The sequence below is a fragment of the Leptonychotes weddellii genome, chromosome 1, assembly GCF_054177405.1.
Source record: "Leptonychotes weddellii isolate Sample4059 chromosome 1, ASM5417740v2, whole genome shotgun sequence".
NCBI lineage: Eukaryota > Metazoa > Chordata > Mammalia > Carnivora > Phocidae > Leptonychotes > Leptonychotes weddellii.
Window position 1 is genome coordinate 170,101,981 of NC_138369.1, and position 21,146 is coordinate 170,123,126.

The 21,146-nt window shown below is 40.8% G+C and overlaps 1 protein-coding gene and 1 long non-coding RNA gene across 5 annotated transcripts in view; one reads left to right on the forward strand and one right to left on the reverse strand.

Annotated features, from left to right (window-relative positions):
- The window catches only part of LOC115942497 (uncharacterized), a 98,846-nt gene extending 91,248 nt beyond the window's left edge, over nt 1-7,598 (reverse strand). For 2 of the 3 annotated variants that reach the window (XR_014138785.1, XR_014138784.1), the window contains exons 1-2: nt 7,497-7,588; nt 6,693-6,787 (exon numbers count right to left, since the gene is read on the reverse strand). This is a non-coding gene — a long non-coding RNA (uncharacterized LOC115942497). Of the gene's footprint in view, nt 1-6,692; nt 6,788-7,496 lie in introns of all 3 variants that reach the window. The other variant, XR_014138787.1, reaches the window with a different exon arrangement.
- Nucleotides 7,555-21,146, forward strand: part of CXADR (CXADR cell adhesion molecule) — a 55,817-nt gene continuing 42,225 nt past the window's right edge. For both annotated transcript variants that reach the window (XM_006740570.3, XM_006740569.3), the window contains exon 1: nt 7,555-7,828. In XM_006740570.3, coding sequence (XP_006740633.2) covers nt 7,570-7,828 — 259 coding nt within the window. In that variant the 5' untranslated portion in view covers nt 7,555-7,569. The remainder of the gene's footprint in view (nt 7,829-21,146) is intronic.

Sequence of the window (21,146 nt, forward strand, 5' to 3'; positions counted from 1 at the left end):
ATCGAACTTCAGAGGAAGAGAGATTATTGCCTACTCCGTGTTATACTCAAGCAACTGGTTAGTACATCTCAGGCTTTTGCTGGCAGGAATTCTCCACGAGTCTCACATGTAAGCCCTTCAGTAAGGCCAGGGAATAGACAGTTTGAATGCAGCTAGTCTTCTATCAGTCTTCTTCCTCAGGTGTCCTAGAAAAATCTATAGTAAGCCCCTCCTGACCACCCAGATTAGCATGTGAAGATGACTGGAAGCCAAAGAAAAATAGAGAAGTCCATTTTCTCGGGTTCAAGTGGGGACTCTTGCTATAGAAAAATTCCACTGGCTTTCTGTCTAATCTCAGACTTCCCTTAATCACATTTTTAATGAGCGCCTGCCTTTTCACCATTTTCCTAACTGGTCTCTTGTCATCGTACTAGTTTAATGGTTTTAGTTTGAATTAAGTTGTTGAGGCATTCTATATATTTTCCTATTCAAATATTAGAATAATAGTTTAGAATGCCAACTCTTTTCTTACTGATTATAATTACAAACTGAAGTTTCAGGATTTGGGTTCAAATTCTGAAAGAACACTTCTCCTAAAATCTAAATTAATTCAGTCACCAAATATATTTTGAGCCCATATTTAGCTCCAAGCACTAACTAGATGTTGGGGCTAAAATAGTAAGAAAAAACAGACATGTTCCTTGCACTCATGGAGTCTACAGTTGGGTGAGTGGGATAGGCATTAATCAATCAATCAAATAATTTACACACTTAATATACAATTGTAACTATGGCAAGTGCTCTAAAGTGGAGGTGCCTGGTACTTTGGGAAACTATTATTCTGGAATTTGATTTAATCAGGGGATCTTTTTAGGAGGAGACACTTCCTCTGATATGGGAATGATGATAGGAGCCACTTGATAGGTCAGATGTTCTGGTCACAGTGACAGTATCTGCAGAGTGGGTGCAGCTATGGGAGAGGACCTGGGGAGGGCAGGGATAAGGAGATGAGCTTGGAGAAATAAGTAAGAGCTAAAATCTTCATAGTTGAGAAGTATTATCTTTATCATAAATACAACTGGAGTCCTTGTAGAGCTTCCCTTTATGGGGATGGAATGTTAAGGTCTAATCAAAGAAAGGGGGACTTACCTGAATTCTATCTCTGACTCCTGAAATACCTTGTTAACACTTTAATGCCTCCATGACTCTAGTTTCTTTACCTCAATAATCAGTTTACCTCAATGCATGTCATCTCAAGTTTTGTAGAGATATTTTAAGGAACAATGAGTCATAATTGCTGAGTTCTTTGAACTCCTTGGATGAAAGATGTTATATGGTCTATAAATGTAAAGCATTGCTATTATCTATCAGACAGAAAGCTGTCTCCAGCCAAAAAGAAACTGGCAAAATACAAAGTATATGAGTCTCCATCCACTTCTGTCAGTTAAATATATAATCTGGGTATAAATTAAATGGGCTTAATTCTGGGTAGGCTCAGCATCTTTGATCTAAAATGCCCAGAGCACTGTGCAAACATTAAGTCATCTGTTCTCAAAATGCCCTATGTACATGTCATAAACACCAGCCATTATAATTCTTCCTGAGGATTACGATAGAGTTCACAGAGTTTAATTTTCTTTCCAAAGGTCACTTGCAAAGTTAGTGTAAAATCCCAGAAAGAGGATATAAACTCCTGTTTATTCTGCCAGTCCTATTTATTTTCACCCAAACAAGAAAACAAACACAAACACCTCAAAGCCAAAATATAAACTACAGAACATGGAGATGAAGGAAGAGCTTCAATAAAACAAGCAACATACTTTTATCCTTAGGTGACAGAGACAGAGATGAGAGGAAAATGTCTAAGTTCACCCTTTTCCTATTAAACCTTTAATATTGGTACAAAACAACTTCTAATAGGGGAATTGAGAGTGAGGGAGAGACAAGCAATGCTCAGAGTCATTTTATCCAGGGCCTTTGAAAATGTTTTCATTTCTTTTAAAATCAGAAGAAATAATGTCGTAATCCAGCCTAGATTAAATTTGTCTTTATACCAGCACAGTTGTAAAAGACAGTTTTATTTTAATTTTTAAAATTTTTTTATTTCAAGTTTTTATTTTAATTCTAGTTAACATATATGGTAAAATTGGTTTCAGGTGTAGTAGAAAAGACAATTTTAATGATCTTTTGCAGTGGAAGGGGCCCACAAAGAGAGAAGTACCTAGGGTCCCTGATGATCAGAATGTGGCCCTGGAAACTTGGATATTTTGAGGAAAATCTGCTGAGGAAATCCCTGACGAAGATTTATTTATTCCACCCGGACACTAGAGAATCTTGCAGAAGCAACTATATATAATGTTTTTCAAGTGATTCAACAAACTGACTGAAGTAAGCTAAATGAAAAAACCTGGAGGGCTGTCAACAAAGGAAGATGTGATTTCTACATATAGCCAGCCAATCTACAGAGCACAGGAATGTTGTTTTATTTAAAAGGACTAATGAAGATTTGAGAATGATGAGTCTCATCTGAGAATTTATAACGACCAGTCTCCTCTCATGCTGGTTTCTGATTCAAATTTGTATTAACTGTGTCATTTGGGAACTTAATCCCAAAAATTATTTTTAAAGTTTTCCTGGATTGGTAGCGCCCCTGGATCCTGGCAGAAGCTAATACAAATCATCTCTCAAGGAAAATACTTAAAACCCTCAAATACTTCACACAGAAAAAGTTCCACAAAATCCACTTGCAATAAAAAATAATCATATGAAAAAAGAAACCTAATGTTAAGTAAGAACCTGTATAAACGACAAAACACAAAATATGAGGGGTGCCTGGGTGGCTTCCTCGACTGAATGACCAATTATTGGTTTCAACTCAGGTCATGATCTCAGGGTTCTGGGATTAAACCCCAGTCAGACTGCACACTCAGCCAGAAGTCTGCCTGGAATTCTCTCCTTCTGCCTCTGCCCCTCCCGTGGCTCGCATGCCCACTCACTCTCTCTCTCAAATAAATAAATCTTAATAAAAAAAAAACACACACACACAAAGACTTTCACCTCAATTGAAGACAATTTTTGCATAAAGATGGGGAATTAAACACAAAAATTTGTGTGGAGCCTACATAAATAAATAAATAAATAAAATCTTAAAAAGGAAAAAAAAAAAGAAAGCTGAGTTCTAAGCCAGCAGTGGTCTAAGTGAACCTTCAGAGAGCTTCAGGATTTGATAGCATCAGGCACATTTGAGAATGGGATGAGGTGAACCAAAACAGGGTGATTGGTTCAAAGTTAGTTTAAAAAAAAGTTAGTTTAAGAAACTGAGATTCCCACCTTCACCCCTTCTGCTAGCTGGCCTAACACTGGGTGGGTAAAAGTGGGTCTTTGGACAGGGGGTATCAAAAAGATATACTATATACAGAGCTTTATACATGAAAGTTGATGCCCTCCATGCTATTCCAGCCATCCTTCCAGAAAGCTGGCCCAGGGGTGCCTGGCTGGCTCAGTCAGTAGAGCATGCGACTCTGGATCTCAGGGTTGTGAGTTCAAGCCCCACACTGTAGCCTGCTTTAAAGAAAAAAAAAAAAGCTGGTCCACCATGTGTTTACACTCAAGTGCTAGATTGCAGGGGTTTTTTTTTGTTTGTTTGTTTCTAAAAGTAGGGGCACCTGGGTGGCTCAGTCAGTTAAGTGTCTGACTTTGGCTCAGGTCATGATCTCAGGGTCCTAGGATCAAACCCTGCAAAAGGCTTTCTGCTCAGCGGGGAGTCTGCTTCTCCCTCTCCTTCTGCCCCCCAACCACTTGTGTGCACTCATGTCCTCTCTCTCAAATAAAATCTTTAAAAAGAAAGGCAATTTCACTGGTGATCTCCCCAGATCAACCCAGTCACCAACAAACCCAGAACTTTCAATATGCTTTTTTTCTGCCCTATTTTAACCTTTGAGCAGAAAACAACGAATTAGCCAAAATTGGAGGAAAGCAACTAGAATGAAGTGACAGAGACCAAAACAAAGAAAGCAATCGGAACAAATAGAGACTGTTCTTGGATAAGAAAGTTAAAATGCCATCAATAAAATCTTCAATTTTGGTCTGTATAATCTAAAAAAATTCCAGGTCACTGGCTAAGGGTTGATTTCTAAATATTATATACATGGCATAAAATTAAATATGTATTTATAAACTCATTGGCACAGGGGTAAATAGATGACTTGGATGGTATTAACCCATGAAGCCCATGCTTTTGGTATTGTAATATACTGAGAAACCTTCATTTTTTTTTTCCTTTTTTACTTTTAAGTAGGCTCCACACCCAAAATGGGGCTTGAACTCATGACCCTGGGATCAAGAGTCACATGCTCTACCAACTGAGCCAGTCAGGCACCCCAGAAACCTTCATTTCTTAAGAAAAGCATGATCATTTTCCAGAAAGTAAAAATAACAAGTGTCACCTATGAAAGAAAGTTTCTTGTTTTATATGCCTTTATATTCCAGCTCTGAAGAGGTAAAAATCCTTTAATTAAGAATAAGTCAATCTCTGGGGCACCTGGGTGGCTCAATTGGTTAAGCATTTGCCTTTGGCTCAGGTCATGATCCTGGGGTCCTGGGATTGAGCCCCAGAGCCCCACGTGGGGCTCCCTGCTCAGCGGGGAACTTGCTTCTCCCTCTCCTACTCCCCCTGCTTGTGTTCTCTCTCTCTGTCAAATAAATAAATAAAATCTTAAAAAAAAAGAAGTCAATCTCTGAATGTGATCATAAGATTTTAGTCATCTCTTGGTGTGTTGACAAATCCATTACCGCTGAGGTATCTTTGTAAAAACAAATGCTATATTAACCATAGTTGTTTGTGTCTCCACAATTACCATCTTCTTGACAGACCAAGAATCACCTGTCTGCTGGTTTAGAAGCTATACAATGTGGAGTGCTTGGTGCTTTACTAAGATAGGACAATTCATTTAATGGCTGTGCACTACTGTTAGCTTGGTTTGAAAATATCAATCAACTTGCATGATCCAAAATTAATGAGATTATCTCATTACAGCTTTCAGGAGACGTAATTTCCAAGCTAACTACAGTCACAAAGGCTTTTTAAGGTGTCATTAATAAGTTTCAGATATTTGCATAATTTTAGCTGCTGCTTATATGAAATAATGTAGTTACAAACCAAAGTCTAAAGATGACTCCATTTAAGTTTTTTCCTTTTTTTCCCCAGCTTTAATATAATTATATAAAGAATTAGTTTCCTGAATAAGATAAATTGCTCCTTCCAAAGTTACTTAAACCTTGGAGATGATACACTTGGAAAAATTTGTGTTCAGTAATCTAATGAAGTATAAAACATTAATTTTGTAAAATTTACATTTTTAAAAATATATTCTAAAAAGATATATCAAGATATAATAATTTGAGTTATTGTATGTGTATTAAATACTTTTTATTAATATATGTCAATATATCAATATATGAATTGAATATATTCAGTTCAACAAATACTAGAGAACCTAGTGTAAGCTGGTTTCCAAGAGTGACAAAGATGAGTAATGTGCCTTTTTGGCCTTCCAGAAATATTCAGAGTAAGGTAAGTGACTAATAGGTATGAAAATGTGTACCACAGAAGGAAGCAAAAGGTAGGGATTGTAAAAAAAAAAAAAAAAAAAAAAAGGTACTAGAAGTGAAGGGATTAAGATAAAAATCCTTTTGGATAATTTCAAAAGATTTCCTCTAGTAAGTGGTTGAGATAACCCATGAAGGATGAATTTAATTTCTACTAGAGGAGACACATAATAAATCTGTGCTGCTTTTAAGTGATTAAGAGTAGGAAAAATTTTATATAACAGTCTGAAATAGATATGAAATAGATTATGTAACTTTAATACTTACTTTTGTCTAATTTCATGAAGTATAATGTGTTGAGTAAAAATTTAAGTTCCAAATATTTTATACCTTCAATTATATCCAGGAGAATTTTTGTTTCCTTAATAGGAAATCCCTAGCAGTTACTCTGGACTCTTTTTTTTTTTTTTTTTAAGATTTTATTTATTTATTTGAGAGAGAGAGAGAGCACATGAGAGGGGGGAGGGTCAGAGGGAGAAGCAGACTCCCCGCCGAGCAGGGAGCCTGATGCGGGACTCCATCCTGGGACTCCAGGATCATGACCTGAGCCGAAGGCAGCCGCCCAACCGACTGAGCCACCCAGGCGCCCACTCTGGACTCTTCTTAGATCAGTCACAATTCCATTGGAGACAAGTTAAATCAGGATCAGTGGAGTGGGGGTTCAGATATTGGTATTTTGTAGAAGTTCTCTAGATAATTTTATTTTAATATTTTAAAAGATTTTATTTTTAAGTAATCTCTACACACAAGGTGGGGCTCCAACTCAAACCCAGAGATCAACAGTCCCACCCTCCACTGATTGAGCCAGCCAGGCATCCCTCTAGATAATTTTAATGTGCAGTCAGGATAACAGACCACCAGGCTAAATTTCAGTTGAGCAACTCTGGTCTTACTAATAAATGATTTACTTTCCTTTGCTGGTTCAATAAATAATAAGAATTTTTCCAATAACATTTTTTATTAGCTACCACTTGACTGAGTATTTACTATGTGCCAGGCACAGGGCCAAACATTCTTTTATGCATTATCTTATCTAATTTTCATAGCTACGTGTATTTAAATTACTTGCCCAGTTAACTGTCCCATTCCCGGACCCAAGAACTTACCCACTGCACCACACTGCTTCTCTCCTCTAACTCACTCCTGATGATGGAACTGTCGAGAACACCAAACTCTATCAGCAGTTATAAATAAACGTTATCTGCAAAGAGCAAATAAGAACACAAATGACACAAGAATGAGTAGGGAGGATACCAGGAAGTGACACTGTAGGTTGACCAGGCGATTCAAAATCTCCAATTCCCCGGTCCCCCCAACACCTCCTCCAGCCTTTAACCACCCCTACCTAACCCCACTTTTAAAGCTCACTGGTCCTTGATGGCTAATTTTAGGGAGAGAATAACCTTTGAATACAAAGGGTCAAAAAACCAGCCCAGGTATTTCCCAAATCCGAAGCCGCAGTCTAGGGGTTCAGTCATTACTGGAGATGGGGAAACACCTTCTCGAGCCTTCCACAGCAGCCCACCGACTCAATGAAATGGCAGGAAATGCTGAGGCGGGGGGTGGGGGAGGCGCTGCTCAGTTCGCTTTCCCTAGAGGCTTAGGTGGGAGACCTCGCAGCAAACCTCCAGAGGTGGGACGCGTGGCTGGAAACCACCCCCATTCCCTACTACCCTGAGGGGAGGGCGGGGTGAGTGCCCTCGGGGCCAACCATATTTGCCGCCCTTCAGGATCCCGGGGCAGGCGGGCGAGTATTGTCCGGTGCCGCACCCTGAAGCAAGGGCGCGACCGCAGTTTCAGTTGTCTGGGGAGAGGGGCTGGCCCGACCCTAGTGCACAAACCCCGATTTAACTGAAGGCACTGAAGCAGGGACCCCGGCTCTTGCTTGGGGCGAAGTGCTGCCCGCTCACCCCAACGCGGAGCGCAGCTGGCGCGGGAGCTTCCTACTCCCGAGGATCCCTAGGGCAGCCCGCGCTGGTTGCCATGGCAACCCCACGCTCCTGGCGGAGCCGGCGCGCGCCGCGGGGCTCAGTCACTACCGGAAGTGACGTGTTTCACCTGCCAGGCGAGGGTGGGGTGGGACGGGGGTGCGGAGGTGCCGCCGCCGCCAGCCAGTCGGGAGCGCGCAGGCACCGGGTGGCTGAGACCCCGGGTGAGAGCCGCCTACCTTCAGTCACCGCCCACGGCCGGGCCGCCACCATGGCGCTTCTGCTGCGCTTCGTCTTCTTGTGCGGAGTCGCGGGTGAGTGGGGGGCAATTTGGTTCCTAGGGTTCCTATTGCCGGCACCGCCCTGGGGCGCTCGCTGCCTGCGGCCACCCGGGAACAATGAGGCGTGGGGGAGGGGACGGGTGCGATTTGGGGACGCTGCGGCAGTGGTGGCCGTGCGGGCGGTATTGCACTGGTGTGGTTTTGCGGAGCCAGGCGTGCGAGCTGAAAAGGTGGAACGGCTGCGAAGGGAGCCATGCGGGGGCGTGAGATGTCGGGGGCGGGGAGGAGTTGACGGTAGTAGGGACCGAGCCCGGAGATGAGGGGCGGCAGTGGAGGGGCTCCCCGGGCGCGGCATGCCGGGTGCGCCTGGCGTCTTTCCCAGACCATTCTTTGCTGCGGGTGCGAGCTTTGCTTTATTTGCTCTTGCCCTTTCCCTTGTTAGGCGCCGTGTCGTGTCCTTCTGGGGTTACTAGATTTCAAAAGCCTTGGGCTGCGAGTTTCCAGGTGTTGAGCAGTCCAGGCGGGGAGGCTGAATTACAAACGCCATGATTAAATAGACACCGAGCTTTTCAGTGCCTCCGATCATCTAAGCTACCTCTAGGAAAGAAGCGCTGAACGAACAGTAGCTTGAGCATATTCTTGGTCTCATAGAAGAGGCGAGCCCAACCAAGCACGAGACGAACAGTAGCTTGAGCATTCTCGATCTCGTAGAAGAGGCGAGCCCAAGCACAAGCTGTTAACTAGAAGGTAGCTCGACGAAGTAGACGGTTGGAAATCCAAACTAGGTTCCTGCTGTATTTAGTCATGATTTCTGCAGCCTCGGAGCAAAGTGCAAAGAAGAAATTCGTAACCTCGGTTTGCGTTTATGATGAGTTAATTTATTTTGAAGATAAGAGGGGATGACTTGTACAGGGCAATTCCTAAAGGATTCGCTAAGTACATTTTTCGACTGCACCTTTCTCGGGAGGGAAAAAAAGGCATTTAAAACATGTGTGGACCATTAGAAGGCATGATCATTTGACGCTTTAAAAAACTGATCTGTTTTCAACCAGTGTTTTAACTGACTGATCTCGTTTGTCAAGGTAAGCACATGTCACGTTTAGAACCAAATGGTTAATTTTAAAAAAAATCCATAGGTGCGACTCTCAGGAGGCACACTTTGTGCACCCTCCGGAAGGTTTTTTTTTTTTAATGTTCGAAAGGATCGGGTGGCCCTTTTTGTTGGGATGGCTCTCTGCTTCCTGTTGAAATGTTAATTCCATTGTTGGATGCCACATCTGTGAGCATTACTCATGGGATCAGCATTCTATTAACAAGTCTAATCTTCGATGTATAGCACCATCTCCACCTTTTTGATACATATCCTTTAGACGTGGGTGAAATTTCCAAAGTAAGCCTTCCGGAAAAGATAAAGGGTCAATAACCGGTTTACACGGTACGTTCCCATCTTTGTTTTGTCAAGGACTGAACTGAAATTGAGGTGGAAAACGCATGTTCTTTCTGGGAAAATTATTTTAGGCTACATCTAGAGCAGAAAAGTGGAATAACAAACCATGTAGAGGATTTGTTTTCCTCCGGGGATGTCCAGATAATTGTCTGGATTTCGTTTTTTCTGGACACCTGACTTTGTTAGAAACAATCTCAACTGAAGATATTTTTGATAGAGTAATTCTCCTCATAAACTGTGTACTAGGATAGTGAACTTCTCATGAAAAGACTTTAGCTTAGCTTTAGCTTAACAAGACAACTATTTTTAGGTACAGTTTTCCTGCTTAGGGAACAACTCAAAAAGCTATGTAATTGATGTATGGCTTTGAGTATTTCTTCAGATAACTCTTGCCATTTTAGGCATTCATTGCTATGAATTTGATTTGAGCGGTAACATGACTGGCTTCTACATTTGGCAAAACAAAGCGGAGGAGGCTTACATATTAAAAAATTGCAGTGCTATTTTTTCTCTAGATCTGTTTCCATATGGGTTGTAAAGAGTTTTGTTATATATTCTGGTTGCTAGTGGGCATCCTTTTGATGCATTTTATTACCTACCCAGTAGCAGGTCATACTACCAGTAATAATAGTAGCAGTAGTAGTAGAGCTGTAGAAGTAGTAGTAAAATAAAGCCTTGATCGAACAGTTATTAAATGCCAGGGCACTGTTAAGGGCTTTACATATACTCCTCTACCTAGCAACCCTGGAGGGTATGTATTATAATGATCCCTGTTGTACATGTGAGGAAACTGAGGCACAGAATAGTTATATAACTTAATTTGCCAAGGTCACAAATTTCCTCCTTAATCCTTGCTCTTACCACTATGCTGTTTTTGCCTCTAAAGCAGCCGCTTTCCTCTTTGGTTACCTCTAATTGACCTCCTAAATTTCTATCCCTCTGTCCTTTCCGTGTGCCTCAGTGCTTTGTGTGTCAAGAATAGGGATCTTACCATCTCAGAGTCATTACGGAGCAAAGTGAAATGTTTTATCATTTTGCTTTCCTGGAGTCTTCCTTTGCATAAAAAATATGAAGATTAAATGTGAACTTTATCCCCTCCATATACCTCTCTTACTGTTTACATTTTGGCCATTATACCAACTACCTAAAAAAATGTTGCCCCTCCTCCGAGGCAAGCCACTTTACATTGGCTCCTTACCCTATTTGTTGTGGGGTGTCCATCAGTTACTCAGTTTATCTCATTGCACTCATAGGTCACAAGGCAGGGGCATTACTTGTGTTCTTGTTATAGTCCCAGTGTTAGCTTATGGTGTGTGGCAGATAGCAAATGTTCAGCAAATGTCATGTGACTGAAAGTTTGCAGCCTTTTTATCGATAGGCCTGTGTATATGAGGTGGCTCTCATCAGTTCCAGCTCTCTCTCCCTTCTCATCAAATAAAGATGGTCCTTGTCGTGGTCATTCCAATAGCCTTGTCTCATTCAGTTGGTAGTCTAAAGAAGTGCTAAGCTCTTGCCGTATCTTTGATTTCATTGTTCTATTCCACTTCATTTGACAGAGGTTAACAATAACGGTGTGCCAAGTCCATTTATCTTTTCGGAGCTCCTTGATACCTACTTTGGTTCTTTCCCACCCTGCTAACCTGCTCTTCATCGACTTCATAGTAGGTCCCTTAAATCCCAGCCTTCCCCATGATTTAGCCCATAGTCCTCTTCTCTCCATCTTAAATGTGGGTGACCTCATCTATCCATTACTATAACCTCCAAATAGTTACTAGTGACTTAAAAATAGTGCCAGCTCAGTCCACCTCTCCTCTGAATTCTGGGCCACTGTGTCCAACTGCCTAACATTCACATTCCACCTGCATGCACTTGAATGTCTCAGATTCTGCAAGTCTGGAGCCAAACTCATCCATTAATTAATTGATTACATGATCCAATCATTCAAATATTTATTGGCTACTATGTTCTTTGCCTGTGCTAGGTGCCCTTACAGTAGTATAGAACTTTGCAAGGTGCCGAGTTTTGATAGGACATTCCCAGCAGATGGTACAGCTTTTGCAAAGGCTTGGAGATCTGAAAGGGTATGATGTGTCTTGGCAGGTGAGAAATTCAGTTCATTAAAGCATCTAACCAGCACTTCTTGAACTTTTGATGTGTATCTGAGTCGTTCTTATAAGAAAATCCTGTGAGGCCTGAGATTCTGCTTTTTAACAAGTTCCTCATGATATCACTGCTGACCACACTCTGGGTGGGTGAAGCTCTAAGGCTGTGCCAAGAGCTTAGTAGGAGACGAAAGATGATTGACATTTGTCAAGTTATACCACCCTCCGTGGTGGCACTAAGAAGCTTGTGGAGGCATTCAAGAAGTGCACCTGGGTGGCTCAGTTGGTTAAGTGACTGCCTTCGGCTCAGGTCATGATCCTGGAGTCCCGGGATCGAGTCCCGCATTGGGCTCCCTGCTCAGCAGTTGGGGTTCCTCAGTTTATGGCTTCAGTTAGCATTTATGTCTTGACAGCTTCCAATTTCTAGTGTCTCCCAGGCTTTTTCCCATCATTTGAAACCCCCACTTGACATCCCCTGCTTAGACTTTCCACAGGCACCTCCAGTTGAACCTGTCTACATAACCACTGTTCCGTCTCCCATTAAGTGGCAGACATCTGGGTACCCTACCTTCCTATTCTCTCATCTGCTTACATCCAGTCAGTTTCTGAGTCAGTTGTATCCCTCCAGCCACCAGAGTCCAGGTTATGCCAGCATCTATTAAGATGGTTGAAATAGCTTCGTTGGTGTCCGATAAGTGAATTTTCCCCTACTCCGAGTACATTACATTACTGGAGTGTGTTCTAACGTTTATCAAGTGGGCCTTTATTATAATTGTTTTTCCTCAACAGACTGTACATTTCATGATGTCAGGGATTATCTGTTTGTTCCTAATTCGTTCCCAGAGTGTGCACAGTGCCTGTTAATGAAATAAATGGGGAAAGTGTTCCAGACAGGAATTGATGTATATCGACTTGAGAAAAAGACCTAGAGGGAAAGATCATTTGAAGGTCACGAATAGGTACATCATAACAACAACAAAAAAGAATAGGTACACCATGGAAGAGGTGAGCAGGGCTGGGCTCAATATCCTGCACAGGCCAGCTTGGTGTTTGTCAGCTTTGCTCTGCATTCAGTAATGGAGTGAATTTGTGTGAACACTCAGTCTCATTTTAATCTCCTGTTGCAGCCTGTTCTCCCAATCCCCTTGTTTCCATCTTTCCTCTATTATATACAAATCATTCTCAAGTGTAATTAAATAAAGGCAAGAATTGATACTGGGAACTTTTAATTTGGTTCATTTGGTGGCCAGCAAGGCATGGATTTGGACTTTAAAATGATAAAGGAAACCAGACAAATTAAAAATTATCTGAGTAAAATGAACTTTTTTTTTAAAGAAAAATCTAATATTCTAGAATAATTGTTAGATTGGTATTGGAATTAGACTGGTTTCTGTAGCGTGTGGTGCTATGTATCAGTAAAAACCAGCAACCTTTTCTGGTGCTGGTTCCCTACCTTATTTTCTACTCAACTTTTTGCAGGGGGGCTGAAATGACAAATGGTGGAATGGGAGGGAGTTGGGAAAATATCACCCTGGCATGATGAAGTGATCTGTTGAGGAAGCTGGTTCCGAGTTCATAGTTTGGTTTGGTGATCTCTTGGGGCCTTATCATGGGTATTGCTTTGTAGTTTGTTCACTGTATTGAATCCATTACTGTCTCTGTGTAAAAATGCAAAGGAAGCTGAAAATGTTTCTATATTCAGTGGTGAAATGGTGACTTAAAGAGACAGTTTCTCTTTTTTGCTTTCCCACAGGCCTTTTCTGTCACCTTTCTTCCCTCACCTCATTGACTCACTCTTCCAGGTTTCTAATAAAGAGTTAGCCAATTAGAGTTTAAGCATTACAGGCTTTAACTTTACTCAGCAGTATTTGCAATTTATTTTATTAAGTAAATTTTAAGATTTTATTTATTTATTTGAGAGAGAAAAGAAGGAGCAGAGGGAACACAAGCAGGGGGAGTGGGAGAGGGAGAAGCGGGTTCCCCACTGAGCAGGGAGCTGGATGTGGGATTCGATCCCAGGATGCTGGGATGGTGACCTGAGCTGAAGGCAGACGCTTAACAACTGAGCCACCCGGGCGCTTCTGCAATTTATTTTAATTAGCAGTGTGCTCTAGAAGAGAAAGACTATGGCCTGTCCTGTTAACAAAGGGAAGGTAGGCTAAGGGAGGGAGATAATAACAGTCTATTTTTAGGGTAGGTGTGAGATCAATGGCATGGTTTATTTATTTATTTATTTATTTATTTTTAAAGATTTTATTTATTTATTTGACAGAGAGAGAGAGATAGTGAGAGCAGGAACACAAGCAGGGGGAGTGGGAGAGGGAGAAGCAGGCCTCCCGCCGAGTAGGGAGCCCGATGTGGGACTCGATCCCAGGACCCTGGGATCATGACCTGAGCCGAAGGCAGACGCTTAACGACTGAGCCACCCAGGCGCCCCTCAATGGCATGGTTTAGTTTGTCTTTTGATAGTTGGTGAGAAAAAGGATTTACAGTCAAATTAACCAGTATTAATTGGTTAACTGAGACAATGCAAATTTCCTTTGAAACTATTAAATCACCGTTATTATTTCAAAGGTATTTTACAAGTTGGAATGGGAATGACTTTGATTTCATTTACTTCCAAGAAATAAAAATGTATTTAGATTTCAAGTAACTGAGTGTGTGGTTACTTTTTCACCATCCCATAGTGTAAATGTATGTTCTGAGTGAGTTTTATAGGTTTCTCCAGAGGAGGGGTAGTTTGGCTGCACAGATCCCATGCTCTCAAGGAATCTCAGGACATATTCAGATACAGTGAACCAAATTCAGCCACATCTCTGTTGAATTGTTAGAGTGACTGTAGCTAACCCTTTCAGTCTCACTTGGATTCCCCGGTGAAGAGAGCTTTGAACTCTTGAATACCAGCAATTCCCATGGGGGTTTTCCCTAATGGGCCAGACAAAACCTTTTGAGTGTGTTGTGCCCTGGGTTGTTGTACAGTAAGAATTGAGAAGAATCTCTAACTACTTGGTTGTACAATGTGAAATCTGATACTTTTAGAATGAACTGGTAACTCTGGGCTAGAAAAGTGATTGTACCTTTTTTTTCCCCCGTAAACATACACATATATGTTGTTTCAAAAAACACAAGAACATTATACAAATTTTAAATTTATATTTTGCAATAAAAGGTATCAGTATATGCATTATTTATATAACTTCATCAGGGATGGAATTTGAATCAGTGCTATAAACATATTGCAGTCACTAAATCTAGATCATCACAGTGAACCAAAATGCATAGTTGTTACGATGTAACTTACATCCAGAGAGAGAGAGGTGTGGGGTGGGGACAAGCTGACTCCCCTGCTGGGATCATGACCCAAGCTGAAACCAACAGTCAGATGCTTAACCGATTGAGCCACCCAGGTGTCCCGATGTAACTTATTTTTTTTTTTAAAGATTTTATTTATTTATTCATAAGAGACAGAGAGAGAGAGAGGGAGAAGCAGGCTCCCAAGGAGCAGGGAGACCGATGTGGGACTCGATCCCAGGACCCTGGGATCATGACCTGAGCCGAAGGCAGACGCTTAACCATCTGAGCCACCCAGGCACCCCCGATGTAACTTATTTTTTAAGACAATTTTATAAGTGCCTCATTTGAATCTGCTCTCCTGACAACCTCCCGGTAGGAAGAACATTTTGTATTATTCTCATTTATAGGAATTAAGTCCAATAGATTGTGACATTGGTCTAAACAGTGCTGTCCAGTAGGAATGAAATGGAAGTCACATATGTAATTTAGTTTTCTGGTAGCCACATTTAAAAGTAAAAAGAAATAAAGGTGAAATTAATTTGAATATATATATTTTGTTTTTTTTTTTTCTGGCTTGCTTTAAGCATATCTGCAGATGTTATAGGGGTGGTGGGATTTAGATGGAATTGGAGCTCTTGGGCTCCTCAGCCCCAGCAGGTTGTGCCTTGTAGAAATACTTGAGTCTCGAGTTGTGAGACATTACAGTTCTTCAAAAAGAATATATTTTGTTTAGCCCAATATATACAAAATATCATTTCCATATGTGATCAAATTAAACATTAATAAGATTAAATTTTTCCCCCATACTAAGTCTGAAATCTCATACTACATCTCAAATCGCAGTAGCCATGTTTGAAGTGCTCAGTAGTCATATGTGGGTAGCAGCTACCCTGTTGGTCAGCCCAAGTCTAGAAATCAGAGCTTTAGTTCCAGTCACCTTCTAACATATCTTGTCTCCGAACATCCTACTAACTGAAAAATCATGGGTGTGATGTGCTCATGAGATAATTACAATTATTTGTATCACACAGTATTCCTGTTGGTAACAAGCTAAATTAAGTCTCTTGTTTCTTACTTAGTTTCTTGGAATTATCAGAACATTTGTTACTTATGCACAAAATTATATCAGCTGCCCTTATTCAATGCATTTACATTTTAGGTATGAGGGAGAAAAAAGAAATACATGCACAAAAAATCACATTTTTAACTTGCATGTGAGGGAAATAAATGCATTTATGGGAACGTAGAAAATAAGGATAGACTGGCCCCTGATGATGGTTGCTAGGGAAATTTGAATTCACTTTGGGATATTAGAAAGGAATTACTGTGAGTTGAAGCAATCAAGTTAGACATGCTTCCAGCAGGGGTGATTTTCTTATTGTAATTAACCCTTTATTACCTTCAGGATTTTCCATAAGGAGATAATATTTACTCATTTTGCTCTTATATCTATTTCTTTGCTTTCTAATTTTCTGTGATCTCATCTTTATAAGACACTTTACCTGAGTTTTGTGTATGTGTATTTGCTTTGTTTTTTGCAAAGTACTCAGTTACTTTTACTGTTTCATGTTAATTAAAGGAAGAGAGCCTGAGGTTTTTATGAGCAAGGAGGAAAAGGCAGGTTTTTAAAAATAGAGCAATACTCCTTTATTATTTCGAAGGTATTTTACAAGTTGGAATGGGAATGACTTTGATTTCATTTATTTCCAAGAAATAAAAATGTATTTAGATTTCAAGTAACTAAGTGTGGTTACTTTTTCACCATCCCATTATACTGTAAGGTGATGAAATATTCACCATGGCAGTGGATCTGCTTTACCCATAATGCAAAATACGCTATTTGCATTTGTTTTGCCAGAGAATTCTGAAATTAGCATCTGTGTATTAAGGAACGTTGGGAAGGTAATATACTGCATGGATTGACAAAAGGCTGAGACTTAATTCTGATTGCATTTGAAATTACTGAGATGAGTGTGTGTGTGTGTGAGGGAGAGAGAGACAGGAGGGCGGGGAAAGGGTGTGTCACAATCCAGTTCAACGAATACTGACAGAAAAAATATCTGCATGTTTACATTCTTAGGTCCCCCTGGCTTTCCACTATAATTTACATTTTTCCTGGTCCTGATTTATAACATACATTAAATATTTCTTATTTAGAACTTGAATTCCTATGGAAGACATTTGGGGGTCAATAAATCATATAATGTGTATGTATGGGTGAGGTGTTGTGATAAATGTTTCAGAAGATATGAAGAAGACACCATTCTGATACTGTCAGCAAGCTTGGGGCCAGAGAAGCAGAGCAGGCTGGGGATCAGAGCAGAAATGTTATTTGATATAAAGATGTATGGTTTTCTGATTATTCTCTTGGGGCCCCACTGGGTTCTCCTGACCACTTTCCGCTCCCTCCACTTTATGTACCAACCCTTCAACCTGTGAGTCTCCTGCCCTCTGTTTACACCAAATTTTTGGTTGCTTTTCCACAATGACCAGGAAGATATGCCTTGCCTCATACTCCTGTCCCACCCCCTCCCATCATAGTGTTATCTTGGTCTGTTAGAATTTACATTTATTTATTTATTGTTTATTATTTGAGAGAGAGACAGAGCACGAGCCGGGGCAAGGGGCAGAGGGAGAAGGACAAGCAGACTCCCCCAGGAGCCTGTCAGAGGGCTCCATCCCAGGACCCTGGGATCATGACCTGAACCGATGTCAGTCGCTTAACTGACTGAGCCACCCACTCACCCCTTTTCTAACATTCTTACACAGCAGTTACTAGACCTCTCAAATACAGTGATTTTTCTCTCCAGTTTACTGAAGCAAACTTCTCTTTATACTTCTTTCCCTGAAGAAATCTTGAACTCTGTTGGCACTGTCGCCTAGCTTCCTGAACTTCATCAGACCTTCTATCCCTAAGATCTTTGGGCCCTACCACCTTCTACCCCACTTCTGGTTACTTTAAAACCAGAATTTCTTCAGTAATCCAGGGTCCCCTGGTCAGAGCTCAGTTCTGTCTCTGATATGGATTGATCTTACAGGCCAGTTTCTTTGCTCCTGCTCATGGACTGTGGTGCACAGCTGTGTACATTGGGAAGACTTTATTGTCCCAATGTGGCTAGACTTCTTTTTTTTTTTGTAAAGTCCATTTATAAAGTATAGGGACACTATATTTTTAACAAAAACACAAGCATTTTCACAAAGCAGAACCATCTGTTTAATCTCACCCTGATTAGGAAATAGAATATATCCCACATTTCTCATTTCAAAACAATCCTTCAGGAGCACCTTGGTGGCTCAGTTGGTTAAGCATCTGCCTTCCGCTCAGGTCGTGATCCCAGGATCCTGGGATCGAGCCCCGCATCCCCTCATCTGGCTCCCTGCTCCCTCCCTCTGCCTGCCTGCTCCTCCTGCTTGTGCACACTTTCTCTCTGTCAAATAAAATCTTTAAACAAACAAAACAACCCTTCCTTGACCACACATCACACTTAACCACTTTCCTTCTATCCTAGAGAGCCAAGTTCCTCAAAACAGTAGTCACTTCTGTTTCCCCTCACATATCCCAAGTTCGCAAGCTTTTCCAGTCAATTCTTCACTCTTCTGATTTTTAACTATGTAGATTAGTGTTAACACTTTATATAAATGGAATTATACAGTCTATGTTTTTGTCTAACTTTCACTTACCACGTTAGAAAGATTATTGATTTTGTGTAGCTGTAGTTTATTCACTTGTGTTGCTATGTGGTATTCTATTATGTGACTATATCACAATTGATTTATCCATTTTATTGCTGATGGGCTTTTTCCCCCCATTTTTTTGCTGTTGTGAAAAATGCTGCTGCGTCATTCTCCTTCATGTGTTTCAGTGCGCATGCGTACACATTTCCCTCCCTGTGAATGGTGTTTCTGGGGTCCCACAGGTAATACCTATGTTTAGCTTTAGTTGAAATTGCCAAGCAGGTTTCCACAATTAATCGTGCCAGGTGACACTCCCTCCAATAGAGCATGAGAGTTTCAGTTGTTCCACATCCTCATCGTGGCTTTTTTTCATTTTGGCTATTCTGGTGGGTGTATAGTGCCGTATCATTTTTTTAAACATCCTAATTATGGAAGTTTTCAAATATATAAAACGAGGAAAAACGATATGATAAAGCTCAGCTTCATCACCTATGAACTTGTATCATTTGGATTCGATCAGTTACACATTCCCTTAATTTCTTATACCTCAGTGTGTAAGCTTATCCATAGTTGTACCAGTCCTCTTATGTCCTTTTCTTCATTCTTATCTATTAATTGATTGATTGATTTTAAGGTTTACTTATTTATTTTAGAGAGCGTGTGAGCGGGGGTGGGGGGTGAGGGGCAGAGGGAGAAGGAGAGAGAATCTCAAGCAGACTCCCCACTGAGCGTGGAGTCCCACGTCAAAATCCTGAGATCATGCATGACCTGAGCCCAAATCAAGAGTCAGACCTTAAGTAACTGGCTGAGCCACCCAGGCACCCCCCTCCCATTCTTACTTAAAGGTGTCTTGTTTCCTATTTTCTAGGCATCATTCTTTTGTGGGGTGTTGATCCTTCAGTCTCTGAGTTTTCTGCTTTGTGTATTTTTAAACCTCTTTCATTCTATTTGCTCTTTCCTTTTGACTCATAGAAACCTGCTCTACATTTCTCATTTCAAAACAACTCTTCCTTGACCCCACACCACACTCTACCACTTTCTTCCTACCAATACATTTAACTCTGTAGATAGATACATCCCATTGCAACTCCCCAAAGCCATTACTAAATCAGATTTGGCCTAGGTCACTAGTTGTGCTCTTTTTTCAAACGTAGTAGATTCATTTCAGAGTCCTTTATTTACATAACATATTTTGATGAGTTCTTCCTGTATGGAAGGCACTGCTAAGTGTAAGGGATAAAAGATAAAAATACCTTCTCAACACTATAGGAGTTTATGTCCTAGTAGAAGTGACAGGCTTATAAGATGACAGTGAATTTTCATATTAGATATTGTTTATTGGTGCTCGCTTCGGCAGCACATATACTAAAATTAGATATTGTTTATTGAAAGATGATACCAGGTTGTGCTGGAACTGTTCTAAAAGCTTTTCATGCATTCTTTAAGTCTTACAATGGAGTAGGCATTATTACTATTAATTCCCATTTTAAAGGAGAAAAACACTTAACTTAAAAAGGCTGGAAATTTGCCTATAGCCAAGCATTTAGTAAGCTCAATATGAATTTGAACCCAGATCTTTGGAGCCCATGCTACTAATGGACAGAACTGCTTCCATAATTCAATACGCTCATGTGTCACAAATGTCTGCACGTTTAAGTGAGCTCTTGAGAACTGCCGCTTACTACCTTTGAGTTGCGGAAGAAGGGGAGGAGATGGATGTTGGGGAAGACTCCTTGGTTGATCGATTGTCTAAAATTAGGACATATTTAGATCTGAAATAGATATTTTAGTTCAACACCCTTAATTTATGTTTAAGCCCTAAAGAAGCAACAACATGTCCATGATGATAGTGGGTTTTGTTGTTGTTTTGTGACAAATGACAACAGATTCCTAGTCTGGTATTTATTTCCCTGTTAAAAAAAAAGTTCACCCAGGGGCACTTGTCTGGCTCTTGATCTTGGAGTTGTAAATTCAAGCCCCATATTGGATGTAGAGATTACTTAAAAATAAAATTAAACAAAAACTGACAAATAAAGATTGACCCAAACTCCTGAACTGTGTGTACCTAAAATTCTGTCTCCTTAGAAGTTTAGTATAGCAGAGGAGTTCTGTCTCCTTAGAAATTCAGTATAGCAGAGGAAAAGTGTGAATTCCAAACCCTCCTCCACCCGTGGTGATTGGAGTGGGGTCTAAAACCTGCTACTGGTGATTCATAGTGATATTTATGTATTTATTTATTTAAAAGATTTTTATTTATTTGTCAGAGAGAGAGAGTGCACAAGCTGGGGGAGCAGCAGGCTCCCCGCTGAACAAGGAGCCCGATGCAGGACTATATCCCAGGACCCTGGGATCATGACCTGAGCTGGAGGCAGCCGCTTAACCGACTGAGCCACCCAGGCATCCCCATAGTGATTTTTGAAACAAGATCTCTGTGTTCAGGTGTGTTTACTGGTGAACTTCTACTTACAGAATAAATGTGGCTTGGCAGCCAGGCTGCCTAGGTTTGTATCTTGCTCCCCTTAGTAGCTTAGATACCGCTCAGTATCTCTATTTCTTCACTGTAAAATGGGGTAATGGTCATACCTCCTTCAGAGTTATGAGAATTTAGAGTTAATATATGTACACTTTTGAAATGACACATAATAAGCACCCAGTCACTGTTAGTTACTGTTTGTTGTTAAGATAATGATTTCCCTCCCCATTTCCATTTCAGTTTATTTCCTGGACACCTGCTTGTTTATTTCTCGATGGGGGCGGGGAGCTGGAAATTTGTATTTTATTTATTTTTTTTTTAAAGATTTTATTTATTTGACAGAGCGAGAGAGCACAAGCA